This window comes from Caenorhabditis remanei, chromosome I (assembly GCF_010183535.1).
Source record: "Caenorhabditis remanei strain PX506 chromosome I, whole genome shotgun sequence".
In the NCBI taxonomy this organism is placed as follows: domain Eukaryota; kingdom Metazoa; phylum Nematoda; class Chromadorea; order Rhabditida; family Rhabditidae; genus Caenorhabditis; species Caenorhabditis remanei.
Window position 1 is genome coordinate 12,689,238 of NC_071328.1, and position 14,352 is coordinate 12,703,589.

The window sequence follows — 14,352 nt, forward strand, 5'->3', positions numbered from 1 at the left end:
AAGTGCCTTCGTCAACACTCACAGAACTCTAGCAAGAATAAGTGAACAGTGCATAGAAGGAATACACGCAATTGTGAATCGGCTGAAACTCCGATTCAAAACTGATAGAGATGATACCAGACGCTTCACTTTTGTTTTTCGTTCTCTCCTCTTCAACTCTCACGTTTTTTCCACTAGTTGACCAACCTATTTCATCGTTTCATCTACTTCTTCCTCTTTCTTTCTTCGTTTTCCTGTCCTTCGATTCGATTCCCTCCTTGTGCAGTTGTCATCTCCCTTTCTGCTCCTTGTCGCATTTCGGCACCTTCAGGCTGAAATAAATCACTTATTGCCTACGAGATAGTAATATTTTTCGAGACAATATCAGCACAGTACCCTGCACGAGGAATGCGCAACACTAAAACCTGTTCCTGTGGAAATGAAGGCGCATTTGGCGTGCGTGTCTGCGTCTCTCACTTTCGCGTTATCTCTCGCCTAGTTTTCAAGAACGCCTACTCATTTTGAGAATTTGAAAAGTTTGTGATTTTTTTCGACTCAGGGACATATCAGAAACTTAGAATACATCAATATGAACAAAAAAACTCATTTTTGCCAAAAATTTTTTTTCACCTTTTTTGACCGATTTCTCGAGTTTTGAAGAAAATATCTTATTTTTTCCATTATATATCTTGATAATCATGCTTGAAAAATAGTTTTTCAACGGAGAATCTGAAATTTCACTTCAAAAAACTAGTTTTTGTCGGTTCGAAAAAGGTACCTTCAGGAAAACGAGCTGATCTCACTGAATACGCAATGGTCGGCGATAAATGTTATATATTTTCGTAGAGAAAGACTTTCTCTACAATCTGATGGTGTGCAAATCTTGCAAAAATCGCCTAATTTTGAGTAAAACGCTGCGAACGGCGACGTTTTTTGTCTCTCAGTTGTAAAATTTCCGTATGATGCAAACGCGCACCACGGCTAACTTCACTGAAAATAGTTTACGCATTCCTCGTGCAGGGTACTGTGTATCAGGGAAAAATTAACCTTTTCAGCTCAACCTTTTTTCTTCTTCGCACTCCTTCGATATCGGTCGGAAACGAGCAAAATACTGAAAAAAAATCGATAAATTTCCTTGTTTAAATAATTCTTCCGACAAATCAACGGGATTTTTACTAAAAACTACTAAAATTATTGTGAAAATCTTGCAATAATCGAATAAAAACGAAAATAATTCAAACAACAAAAAAAATAATTCGAATTTACTGCCGGCGTGTTTGCACAGAAAATTCGAAAGTTCACCGTCACGCAAAAGTGAACCACGCTTCTCAATAGAGCGCGTCTGCATACATAGTGGGGGACTATACGTGTGTAGTGAGAAAAAGTGTGGGAACTTTTTTGTTGCGATCTCCCAATCTTCCCTCGATATCCAATCTTCTCATCCCACGGTCCTTTTTATATTCAGCAGAATATCTTTACAGTATTCTACCTTTGCATTCTCTAGTCTCTTCACTTTCGGAATAGGGATACTGTAGTTCTGTGTTTATAGTGTTTTATAGTGCGATGTGACAGTTACAGGACGAAGAAGGTGATAAATAGCTGAAAAATGTAAAGAAATGAGTCAGAAACAAGTCATTACCTTACCGAGGTAATTTGCAAAACTTGACGATGGTCCAGTCGAGTTGAGAACTGGAAATATGGAGGTTGACATCCGAGTTCTGATAAAAGTCTAACACCTGTCTAGGGAAACAGATTGTTAAGTGGAGATGAATGCTATCTTGTGAAGAATTGTACACTGCTTTCAAAACTTTAATTTATTTCTTCAAATCTAGTTTCTGAGTAAAGTTATTCATGTATTTGAAATTTGAAAAAGTGAAAAACTATCGCTTTTCCAAATAAATTGAACATATTTATGTATTGAACTAGGGTAGATCCGCGGTATTGACGATATCCGCCTCGCAAGAAATTTCTGAATGTATTGAATGGTCCGACGACGAAGCAGATGACGTGGAGAATCATTAGAAGTATTGTGAGCTTCGGGTAATTCTGGAAAAGAGATTTTTTAGACAATTGTCGGAACCGGATAGACTCATCGATCAGAGGATGTATTTAGTAGTCTATAACATACGGGCTGAGGTTTACTTCAGCAGACGCGGATTTGAATCCTCCCGGGTTAGTAATCAACAAAATTTTAATTGAAAATCCCAAAAAACGGGATTGTTTCTACGATATTTTATAACTGAATTTCTCAAAAAAGGGATATTTTCGTATTATTGACAGCAACGACTTTACAGAAAAATTATTTTTTTTGACTCTCAGTTTTCGGGGGTCTGCTAAAAGTAGGGACATGACGAAAAACATTTTCATGGCCTATCAAAAAGTCTATGAAATTCTCTACTTTTTACTTGTTTTTGTTTTACTTCTAGTCGGGAGAACATTGAGAAAAAAATTCATGAACATTTTTCTTTTGTAAAAATGAGTTTTTTTTAAATCTCAATATCTCAAAAATTAGGTCCAGTCACCGGAAAAGCTCTTAGGTTTGTCATTTTTTCCGTTGAATCCATCAAATTTGCAAATAAACTCGCAAGTTGTGGGGGAACAGTCGGAGTACATTTCATGTGAGTCTGCATTTTGTAGTGAGAAAAAGTGTGGGAACTTTTTTGTTGCGATCTCCCAATCTTCCCTCGATATCCAATCTTCTCATCCCACGGTCCTTTTTATATTCAGCAGAATATCTTTACAGTATTCTACCTTTGCATTCTCTAGTCTCTTCACTTTCGGAATAGGGATACTGTAGTTCTGTGTTTATAGTGTTTTATAGTGCGATGTGACAGTTACAGGACGAAGAAGGTGATAAATAGCTGAAAAATGTAAAGAAATGAGTCAGAAACAAGTCATTACCTTACCGAGGTAATTTGCAAAACTTGACGATGGTCCAGTCGAGTTGAGAACTGGAAATATGGAGGTTGACATCCGAGTTCTGATAAAAGTCTAACACCTGTCTAGGGAAACAGATTGTTAAGTGGAGATGAATGCTATCTTGTGAAGAATTGTACACTGCTTTCAAAACTTTAATTTATTTCTTCAAATCTAGTTTCTGAGTAAAGTTATTCATGTATTTGTGAAAAATTCATTGGAAAAGTCGTCAGTCATCGTAAGTAGTCTCAAAGTTGACTTTTTGCAGAGTTTCAAAATAATTTCTGTGTGTCTAAACCTGTCCAACAAGATCTAGCCACTATTTGCACGGCACAATTTCAACAACTGCGCTCCACCGAAAAGCCCTTGAGAAATGTCTCTTTTTCTCTGCGTCTCTCGATTTCTCACGCAATTTTATTTTAGTCGGTTTCGGTAGAGCGCGGTTGCAAGAAGTGTGCAGTGCTAATAGATCAAGCCAACTATTGAGAATCGAAAATAAATTTCACGTTTCTTTACTCTGTTTTCTTATATTGCAGAAAGAAAAAATCTGAAAAAAAAACCCCGTGAACTTTCATAGAATTTCAAAGAAAAATGGAATATTTTTCACGTGAACTAACACCAAGGCCTACTCTACTTTTCCACGCACGTTCTTCTATTCGCTTCCAGAAACATCCACGTCTCGATCAGTTCTCTCTTTTTCTCTCATCGAGAAGCGCCCACTTCATCAACAGCTCCTTCAAATTCATACTGGTTTTTCAGCTCAATCCGGAAGGTAAGAATATCTAAAGCAATCAAAAGTACCGGGTATTCCTCTGAAATTACGATATTTTGACATTTTAAAAGCCACGACGGGGCTAAAGCGACGCGTGGCGAAGAAAAATCCGCATTAAATACTCAGTCGAAAAAATTGTGTACACTTCCCACGGTGATTGCGGACTAGTGTGTACAGTAACCCGAAAATCATATACAAATGTTTTTAAGTGCAGAAAGCCACATTAAAAATGAGAAAATGTGGTTTTTCTGTGAGAGACTCTATTGGCAAAAAATTGCTTTGAAAAAAAATAAAAGAACAAATTCAGGGAAAATATGTGGAAAATTAAGTGTGAGGGCTTAAAAATTTGTGTTGCTGCAAGAAATAAGCTGAAAAGGCCTTCCAAATGTTTCAATGGACTGAAACCAATGGTTTTATTGAATTTTATAGCCTAGATTTACTATAGGAAACTGTTTCACCGAAAAATCCAGTCCAGTTTTTGAAAAAAATGGATAAATAAATTGTTTTTCCCTATTTTTTCGACATTTTCATGAAAAAAACGGCCTTCAAAAAGTTTCAATCAACAGAAACTCATGTTTTTATCAAATTCTCGACCCTCATGTTACTTAAAAAGAACATTTCAGAAAAAAATCCAGTCCAGTTTTAGAGAAAATAAAAAAATTAAGATTTTTTAACTAATTTTTCGACATTTTCAAGGAAAAACGGCCTTCAAAACATTTCAATCGACTGAAACTGTTGTTTTTATTGAATTTCACTGCCTGATTTTACTCTGGGGAACAGTTTCGACAAAAAATCCAGTCCAGTTTTTTATAAAATGTCTTTTCTTTTTCAAAAAAGTAGTTTTCTGTGATAAAAACGTAATAATAATCGAGATTTTGAGTTTTCCACAATTGTCAACAATGAAAAATGGTTTGTTTCAGTTTATATCACCAATAATGCGTTATATATGTGTCGGTTGTCAGATTGGTACCAAAATGTCAAAAACAAAAAACAAAAAAGTTTTGCCAGTAGTGGGGGTCGAACCCTGGTTGTCAGATTGGCACCAAAATGTCAAAAACAAAAAACAAAAAAGTTTTGCCAGTAGTGGGGGTCGAATCCTGGTTGTCAGATTGGTACCAAAATGTCAAAAACAAAAAACAAAAAAGTTTTGCCAGTAGTGGGGGTCGAACCCTGGTTGTCAGATTGGTACCAAAATGTCAAAAACAAAAAACAAAAAAGTTTTGCCAGTAGTGGGGGTCGAACCCTGGTTGTCAGATTGGTACCAAAATGTCAAAAACAAAAAACAAAAAAGTTTTGCCAGTAGTGGGGGTCGAACTCTGGTTGTCAGATTGGTACCAAAATGTCAAAAACAAAAAACAAAAAAGTTTTGCCAGTAGTGGGGGTCGAACCCTGGTTGTCAGATTGGTACCAAAATGTCAAAAACAAAAAACAAAAAAGTTTTGCCAGTAGTGGGGGTCGAACTCTGGTTGTCAGATTGACACCAAAATGTCAAAAACAAAAAACAAAAAAGTTTTGCCAGTAGTGGGGGTCGAACCCTGGTTGTCAGATTGGTACCAAAATGTCAAAAACAAAAAACAAAAAAGTTTTGCCACGAGTGGGGGTCGAACTCTGGTTGTCAGATTGGTACCAAAATGTCAAAAACAAAAAACAAAAAAGTTTTGCCAGTAGTGGGGGTCGAACCCTGGTTGTCAGATTGGCACCAAAATGTCAAAAACAAAAAACAAAAAAGTTTTGCCAGTAGTGGGGGTCGAACTCTGGTTGTCAGATTGGTACCAAAATGTCAAAAACAAAAAACAAAAAAGTTTTGCCACGAGTGGGGGTCGAACTCTGGTTGTCAGATTGGTACCAAAATGTCAAAAACAAAAAACAAAAAAGTTTTGCCAGTAGTGGGGGTCGAACTCTGGTTGTCAGATTGGTACCAAAATGTCAAAAACAAAAAAACAAAAAAGTTTTGCCAGTAGTGGGGGTCGAACCCTGGTTGTCAGATTGGCACCAAAATGTCAAAAACAAAAAACAAAAAAGTTTTGCCAGTAGTGGGGGTCGAACTCTGGTTGTCAGATTGGTACCAAAATGTCAAAAACAAAAAACAAAAAAGTTTTGCCAGTAGTGGGGGTCGAACCCTGGTTGTCAGATTGGTACCAAAATGTCAAAAACAAAAAACAAAAAAGTTTTGCCACGAGTGGGGGTCGAACTCTGGTTGTCAGATTGGTACCAAAATGTCAAAAACAAAAAACAAAAAAGTTTTGCCAGTAGTGGGGGTCGAACTCTGGTTGTCAGATTGGTACCAAAATGTCAAAAACAAAAAACAAAAAAGTTTTGCCACGAGTGGGGGTCGAACCCTGGTTGTCAGAGTGGTACCAGAAAACAAAAAAGCCAGCAAAATTTTTTTCAAAAACGACCATGTTTTGCAGCATTGAAAAAAAAACCGTCAAATTCATCAAAAAATGGAGGATTATGACGAGAATCACCTGGGGATAAATTGGAAGGAGTATCTGAAAATTGTGCCAACCGGTATGCTCTTATAGAATTCATATTTTTCTTCACAATCAAATTTTCAGAACACAGAAACCAAAAAATCGGCAGAAGCATGCAAATCCAGATGTTACAACGGCTTCTTGACGAAGGGTTGCAAAACCAGGAACCGATCGTGATGGACCATTTTTGGAGAAAGATAGTGGATGAGGAGCAGTGGGAGGGTGGTTTTAAACCCTACAACGACCAGTAAGTACCACGTGTTTTCTTCAAATTCCACTCAATTTTTTCAGCTATAGTCATGTTCTTGCGAAGAAAGTGGAAAAGCTCATTTTTCTCCCAATAGAGTACCGGGCTCTCATCTTGTTCATCACCTCCCGTGTTGTCACCCCGGATTTCCGGAATCAGTGAGTCAAATCGTGGTTTCAAGTGAAAAATTTATATTTGTAGGCTAGAGGAGGCCGAGTGCAAGTGTGAGTACGATACTCGCCGCCGAATCGTCTCGATACTTTCGAAAGACGAGAAAATTAAGGTTGAAGGCAGACACCGGTAAAACTAGTAACTATAGATCACTTTACATCCGAATAATTTCAGAAAAGCCAATGCGAAAAAAAGTCGGAAAACTCAGAAGGATTATGAGGAAGAAGAGGATGAAAAGGAAGAGAACGATGAGGAAGAAGAGAATGATGAAAAGGAAGAGAACGATGAGAAAGAAGAGGATGATGAAAAGGAAGATAAAGATGACGATGACAATGAGAAGGATGATGATAAGTTGAAAAAGAATACAGCGATGCCAATTGGAAAGATTTACGACAACTTGGAATGTCTTCTACTCGTATATTGCAAAAAGATCAAATTCGACTACTCGCTAATGTTGGGATTGAATCAAGAATCAAGAGACAAGGTAAAAACTTCATTCCACACATCTTTCCGAAAATGTTTTCATTAGAAAATACTAATATTTTAGAAAATAACAAACCACCAAATGCTAAAAGTACTCGGAAAACTTACCAAATCGGTTGCGGAATGCCCAGATGAAAAAAGAGATCTCGTCAAAATCGACAAGTTCGACATTCTTTTGATTTTAAATTCAATGGTGGGTGTGATCCCAGGATATGAGAACATGAAGAAGAGTATGAAACGTGCTCTCGAAGTGGAATGCGGTAGAGAAGAGGTATCAAAACGTGAAAAAAAGCAAGAATGTTACAACATTTTCAGCAAATCTCGTTGGAGCTACTCGTCGGAAAAATTGTCGAAAAACTGGAAGAATCGAGCAAGGAATAAGCTATCATTTGTGAATATTCTCAGCAATTTAAAATAAATTAATTTTCTTTTTTAAGTTCGAAAATACAACTAAATCTCGAAACTAAATGAAATTAAACAGAAACCAGAGGAAACTTGTTTGAAAAGTTCTCAAAAATAATAAAAATTAATCTTTTTGATTTTCGAAAATGTGATTTCTGTTGAAAGAAGAAACACTTGTTTTGACCGTTTTCCATTGGACAAGAACAAATAAAGAATATTCTGGAATAGAGAGCACGGTCTCATCAGCAATGGACTCTCCAGACTTCAAAATGAGGTGCTTTATTAGATTTTTTCGATTCGATTTGTTAAAAAATTGATTAATGTTGCACTGTTTTGATTAATTTCGAGGAATGATCGGAAGAAAACTGTAAAATTTACGAGAAAAACGGAACCGTGCATGAAAAAATTAGATAAATCGATATCGAAAGTAGGGGCGAGAAACGCTCAACAACGAGAGACGCAGACATTCTGCTAAGCAGCGCTAAAATTTAACTTTGGCGCTGTATCGGCTACTTCCGAACAGAATTCGACTTCATGCCAAATTTTGAGATTTTTTAATTGATTAAGATCGATTTGCGTAGGGAAAATTGATAAGATTTCAAAAACACAATATAATTTAGCTGAAATAGGAGAAAATCGACAAAAAATAGAGAGGAACCGTCAGAAATGAGTCATGACGAGTCATCACAAGCCTCATACTTTAGCGCTGCTTAACACTACTACGACACTCCGAAATTACGCGAGCGCGTGTTGTTCACCGTAAATCGACACCATTTATTTAGCGCTGCTAACCAGCGCTAAACTGAAGGTGGGCCAATTAGTTTTTCAGGAATTTTTCCAGCAATTTTGATATATTTTTAATTAAAAAAACTGCATTAATGACAATCTAGAATAGCTAGAAGAAATGTTTTAGGGCAACTTTTTGGTTTTCAGCGATAAATTCACTTTCTGTGTTACTTGCTTGAAAACTATCAAAAAATAAAAATCCATTGTGACTGTTTTTCAAGGTATTTGACCTGCAAAAAACCGAAAAATCTATTGGACCTATTCTCGACCTATTCACAAGGTAGCAAAAAAAGCAAAAAACTATTCTGAAAAAGTGCATTTTATATTTCCAAGGCGTTCCTCGCGATTCTGAATCCTTGACGTATTCTGAATTTTTGTTGTGATGTGAATCCAGATGACGTTACGGCTCCAGAAGTGATTTTTGTTGATTCGGACATTTTTTTGGAGTATTTTGGTATTCCGAAGGCGGTTAATCTGATAAAATCACTGAAAAGTGCGTATTTCTGCTATAAATCTCGAAAAAATAGATAAAATAACTCACTTTCCAGCAAAAAAGCGAGTTCTCATGGTCACGTCACCTCCTTCCCCACTGTCAGCTCATATGGAGCAATTCACCAATTCCATATTTGAAATGTACCGTTTTTATTGAAATTTAATGAAATTCTTATAATTTTCCAGCAATGCCACAGAAGACGCCAACATATTCGACTGCTCGACGATCAAATTCGATAGGAAAGGGAATTTCAGTGTAATGGTACGGTATAATTGATTGTTAGCAGGAAAATTAGGTTTTCATGATGAAAGTTATGAAGGAATCGATCTTTCTGGTCGAATACCTGATATTTTGCTGAAAAATCGCGTCAGAGGCGCCCCAGACAGAATTTTTAGTGAGATCGCTCCTCGTGCGCCAGACTATGGATGTAGCAGTACTTTGCCTGAAACTAGTAGAAAATTCACAGATTTTTCAAAAAAAAATCTGGTTGAAACGCGTCAAAGGTGCCCCAGATCTAGAAAAAACATCAAAACTATCAGAATCGTGTTGCGGGGAAGAAGCCGAAAACCAATATTTTGATACAAAGTTATTGAAAACGCGTCCAAGGCGCACCAGACCCAAAATCTCTACGAAAATCCAGTTTTTAAGCCAAAAAGTGTAAAAAACACAGTTTTTCGAGCAGAAAATTAATTAAATTGACAAAAACCGCGACAGGAATCGTTCTAAAAAGCGTCCAAGGTGCACCAGATTTTCCTATTTCTGTCGGAAACGCGCCGGCGGCGCACCAGACGGTGGAAATATACCAGAACTAGAAAAAAGATAATTTCAGTTATTTTTTTCTAAAAAATTTCTGGAAAATCGGTTTTTGAACACAAAATCACTCAAAAATAATTAAAATAATTACAAGCGCGTTGAAGGACCCCCAGATTCGGCCATTTCGGCTTGAAATCTGCTATTTTAGTTATCGGAAGCGCGTCTGAGGTGCGCCAGACAGTTTTGGCTCTGTTTTCAATGAAAATTAACTAAAAATTGCTCATTTTTCATTTAAAATTTCACTAAAAATCATCTAAATTCAGTAAAATCCCGTTTTTTTGCAGGACCAACTCATCATCATCCCCAAATCCGACAAAACCAAATTCAAAACGATAAAAAAAGTGGAGAACGAAGATGACTGAGAATGGAGTTGGAAATGGAGAAAATACAGCTGAAAACGTTGCTTTTACTGCAAAAAAACGCGTCAAAAGCGCGCCAGAACGACAAATATCGCGAAGTATTTAGCTCGAGCGTGTCTGAGCCATGTAGACCAAAAATTGAAATTGTTTAATAAAATCCAGTCTCAGGCGCGCTAGAGTCGTTTTTAGATGGTTTTCAGCCGATTTTTCAGCTATTTTTCTCATTTTCATCCAGAAGTCGCCATTCACGACGTAAGGCACCAGCACGCCAGATTAGATGTTTGGATGAAAACGTGTCAAAGGCCTACCAGACTAGATTTTTGGATAAGAAATTCACTGAAAAAGTTCAAAAAAGTTTTTTGCAATTGTACGCAATTTTCAACGAAACTGAAGAGAGTCTACTGCTGACGAGACCGCGCTCTCAATCCAGAATTTTAAATGTTTTCTTGTCCAGTAGAAAGCGGTCGAAACAAGGATTTCTAGAGGGAAAAATAATAATTTTCACGTGGCAAAACATCGGGAACTTTGCAAATCTTTTGAGAATTTTTTTTTCCACGTTCACGTGGACCGTTTTGTTTTCTCATCTTTTCCACGTCATCCACGTGGCATGAGTTGACAAAATGCGTATCGAAAGGAAATCACTTTTTTCTTTTAGTTTTGCAAAATAGTTTTCCTCTTTTTTTCTATTTTTCTCTAATGGGGTTATTCAGGTCATCTAAAAATGTATTTTAATACATTTTTTCCTTATTCACGACCGGTGAAAAATGTATTTTAATACATATTTTTCTCCCATTTTTCTACATTTCTCCCCAATTTTTTGACAGTTTTTCTACATACGCATGTCGAAAAATGCAAAAAGGGGAAAAACGCTGTTAGACCAACGGTAAACTGAGATTTGTAAAAAATATTTTCTCGACTCTCGTGAATAAGAAAAAAATGTATTAAAATACGTTTTACATGACCTGAATAACCCCATAATTCCCTACCGGTTTTAAGTGCTATTATGCATAGCTTTTCAGCAATTCTCGTTCCACTAGGCCAGGATGTCGAGAGAAAAGAAGAATCAAATGATGGACAAACAATTCCAATGTGTTTTGTGTAAATCAGAATTTCGGTAAGTCGTTTTCAATTGAAGGGGTCCTGGTTTTCTAAAAAAAAACACTTTTTGATACAAAAAGTTCAGAAAGTCTGTCTGTCTGAAACTTCTTTTTTTCATCTTGTCAAGTTCCAATTTTTAGGCTTCCGAGCGGTGCCGAATCTCACGTGATGAAGGAGCATCGGGTTGAAAACGGAGCCGACAACTATGTTGTGAACAAGAGGGAGCAAAGGACTAGGTGAGAAAGTATTTTCAATTTCTTCGCTCGGAGAAATATTTTTTGAGAGTATCGGTTGAAAACTATGAAAATCTGATTCGGCGCCAAAAAAAACTCTGCGTCTCTTGCCCATACTCTCGTTTGCGGTGGGGCGCGGTTGTAATAAAAATGCTCCGCTAATAGAAAAAAAAAACTATAGCAAATGAGACAAATATAGAAAATGATTCCATAGCAAATGAGTATTCGGCTTCTTTCCAGAGAGATCAAACAGGAACCGGAATCGTCGATGACTCTCCTGACAACGGATGCAACGGTTGATCGAGAGCTCACGGAGAACCGTCGAGAGGAGGATCCCACACTCCCAATTACGTCCCTTCTTTTCCCGCATCTACGCGTGGTCACAGTCAAGGCTGAGAAGCCTGAGAGTCCAGTCCCAAGGAACTCGAGGTAAGTATCTATTTTTCTACGTAACGACACAGACATTCATTCATACCTTTGTGTTTGTCTCAGTTCAAATGCGTCCTCTAACAAAATGTTCATTTTTTGTAAAAGTTTCGAGCAACATACTTTGAAAGCTTTTTTTGTGAATCGAAACGTTTTAGCTGAGATATGCAAAAAATGTATGAATGTCTATTTACTGTATGCTACAGTATGTGCATACGGTGTACGTTTTGAGAATAACCATGAAATAATTCTCTTTCTAGCGTGCTTGGAAAACCCAATTGTGACAATTTGGCAAAAGTCAAATTAGAGATGCCAAAGGAGTTGCCGAAAACTGATCTGACGAAGAATGGAGGACAGATTATAATAAAGTGAGTTAGCTGAATCAGTGAAACGGCAAAACGCGTCAAAGGCACGCCAGAGATCTTTCGGCTTCATTGCTCTGGAAACGCGCTTAAGAGACCCGAGTGAACTGAAAAACGCGTCAAAAGGACGCCAGCTACACATAGAGGCGCGCTGATGGCACGCCAGCCAACCTTAATCCTACTCGAGAAGACAGAAAACGCGCCAAAGACACGCCAGATTTCAGGTTTTTAAGTAAAACGCGCCAAAGACACGCCAGATTTAGTGTTTTTAGGGAAAACGCGCCAAAAACACGCTAGCCTTCGGGGTTTCAGGGAAGGCGCGGAATATTGAAAAACTTATACTTTTCCAGCTGGAATCGGTGAAAAAACGCGTCGCAGGCACCCCAGTTTCTCCTATTTTAAGAGACTATCTCATGCAACGAGCTCTCAATTTTCAGGCGCGAGCTACCAGAAGTCGGTCCACTCGCCAACAATATGTCTCCCGAAGACCCAGGAAACATCAGCTACTCGCACGTCGGAGGGCTCGCCGAGCAGATTCGTGAGCTCCGTGAATTCGTCGACCTCTCTCTCATCAATCCGGAACTTTTCGACCGCGTCGGAATCTCTCCACCTAAAGGATGTCTTCTATTCGGACCGCCCGGAAACGGAAAGACGCTTCTCGCTCGTGCAGTGGCTTTCGAATCGGAATATAACTATGTCGAAGTTGTCTCCCCGACTATCGTTAATTATGAAGATTCGGTGAAAACGATCAGAGGGACGTTTGATCACGCCCGTGATCATCAGCCGTGTATCATCTTTATGGATGAAATCGATGCGATTGGTGGACGTCGTTTCTCGGAGGGAACGTCGGCGGCGGATCGAGAGATTCAGCGGACTCTTATGGAACTTCTGAATCAATTGGACAAAATCGACTCGCTTGGAAAAGTGAAGATTATTATGGCGACGAATCGACCAGATACTCTCGATCCGGCACTTCTTCGTTCTGGACGACTCGATAGAAAGATTCAAATCGGACTGCCGAATGAGCAATCGCGACTCGAGATTCTGAACATTCACTCGAATAAGATTACGAAGCACGGAGAGATTGATTTCGAGGAGGTCGTCAAGTTGTCGGATGGATTCACCGGTGCCGATTTGAGAAATGTGTGCACTGAAGCTGGTACGGAGACATGTTTTCTCAATTTTCATTCAAAAATAGGCTGAAATCGATCATTTTTCGCAGAAAAATGTGTTAAAAATGCCGAAATTCGGAGATTTCGAACAAAACTTCATTAAAATTAACGATTTTTTTTTCTCGGAGAAATTCAGAAAACGGATTGACATTCAAATCAAAATCGTTAGAATTCTCTATTTTTCGAATAACTAGTTGAGAATCTATTTTTTCAACAAAAATTGTTCAAAAATGCGGTTTTTTTGAAAAAGCTGGCGCCCCTTGACGCGTTTCAAAATTAGAATCGAAAAAGTGTAAATTTTTGTCAAAAATGAGCTGAAAATGAGGTTTTTATTTTAAAAAACTAATTTAAAATCGGTTTTTCGAACTGAAAATGGAAGAAAATACTGATTTTCGACAAAAATTGTTTTTTTTTGGAAATCTGGCGTGCCTCGTGCGTTTCAAACTGAGAATCTAAAAAATGTGAATTTTTGTCGAAAATGAGCTGAAAAATAGGGTTTTTTTTTGTAGAAAATGCCAGTAAATTATTTAAAAAAAATGCAATGTTGAAGGAAAACTGGCGCGTTTTTACTCCAAAAACTCTGTCCTGTCATTTTCATCTCAAAATTTTCCAGTAATATTCGCAAACCGTGCTGAACGTAAGTTCGTCATCAACGAGGATTTCATGAAGGCCGTTCATAAAGTTGGAGAAGCGAAAAGTCTCTAGACGAAACTCGACCCTAATATCAGTCTAATTTCCACTCTATTTCCTTCCCTAATCTCTCAAATCTCTAATGTGAAACCCCTCTAATTTCATTTTCAACGCTAGGTCTCCGTTCCGTTTTATACCCCGATTTCTATTGATTTCTACGTGTAACAAAGATAAAATTCCCCATTACCATTCATAAATGATTTCCAATTTTCCCGATTTACCACCAATTTTTTGCTCTTTTCGGTCTTTTTTGAGAGTTTTACCAGCTCTCTAACCTATTTTCAGCCAATTCTTCTCCTTTCTGCTGAATTTGTCCCTGATTTGCGGCGAATCTGAAAATTCAGGCGGAGAAGTATATAGAGTATTTCTATAACTAACCGCATTAAAACTGAGCGATCCCCGACCGAGAGCATTCGAAGACATATGACCGGCATTCCTGGAAACAGACAATGATTCAAGAAATGCGAAAAGAAAAT

At 37.8% G+C, this 14,352-nt stretch overlaps 2 protein-coding genes across 2 annotated transcripts; both read left to right on the forward strand.

Moving 5' to 3' along the window:
* Positions 1–8,795: 8,795 nt before the first annotated feature.
* GCK72_002855 (uncharacterized protein) lies at positions 8,796–9,898 on the forward strand (the record flags this gene model as incomplete). Its single annotated transcript, XM_053723649.1, has 3 exons — positions 8,796–8,863; positions 8,909–8,984; positions 9,821–9,898. 3 exons carry the CDS (start codon positions 8,796–8,798, stop codon positions 9,896–9,898), a joined length of 222 nt encoding a protein of 73 aa, XP_053592294.1.
* A 1,040-nt stretch (positions 9,899–10,938) lies between these two features.
* On the forward strand, positions 10,939–13,891 carry GCK72_002856 (uncharacterized protein; the record flags this gene model as incomplete). Its single annotated transcript, XM_053723650.1, has 6 exons — positions 10,939–11,009; positions 11,134–11,229; positions 11,467–11,655; positions 11,913–12,020; positions 12,452–13,173; positions 13,800–13,891. The coding sequence occupies 6 exons, from the start codon at positions 10,939–10,941 to the stop codon at positions 13,889–13,891; spliced, it is 1,278 nt and encodes a 425-aa protein (XP_053592295.1).
* Positions 13,892–14,352: the final 461 nt, after the last annotated feature.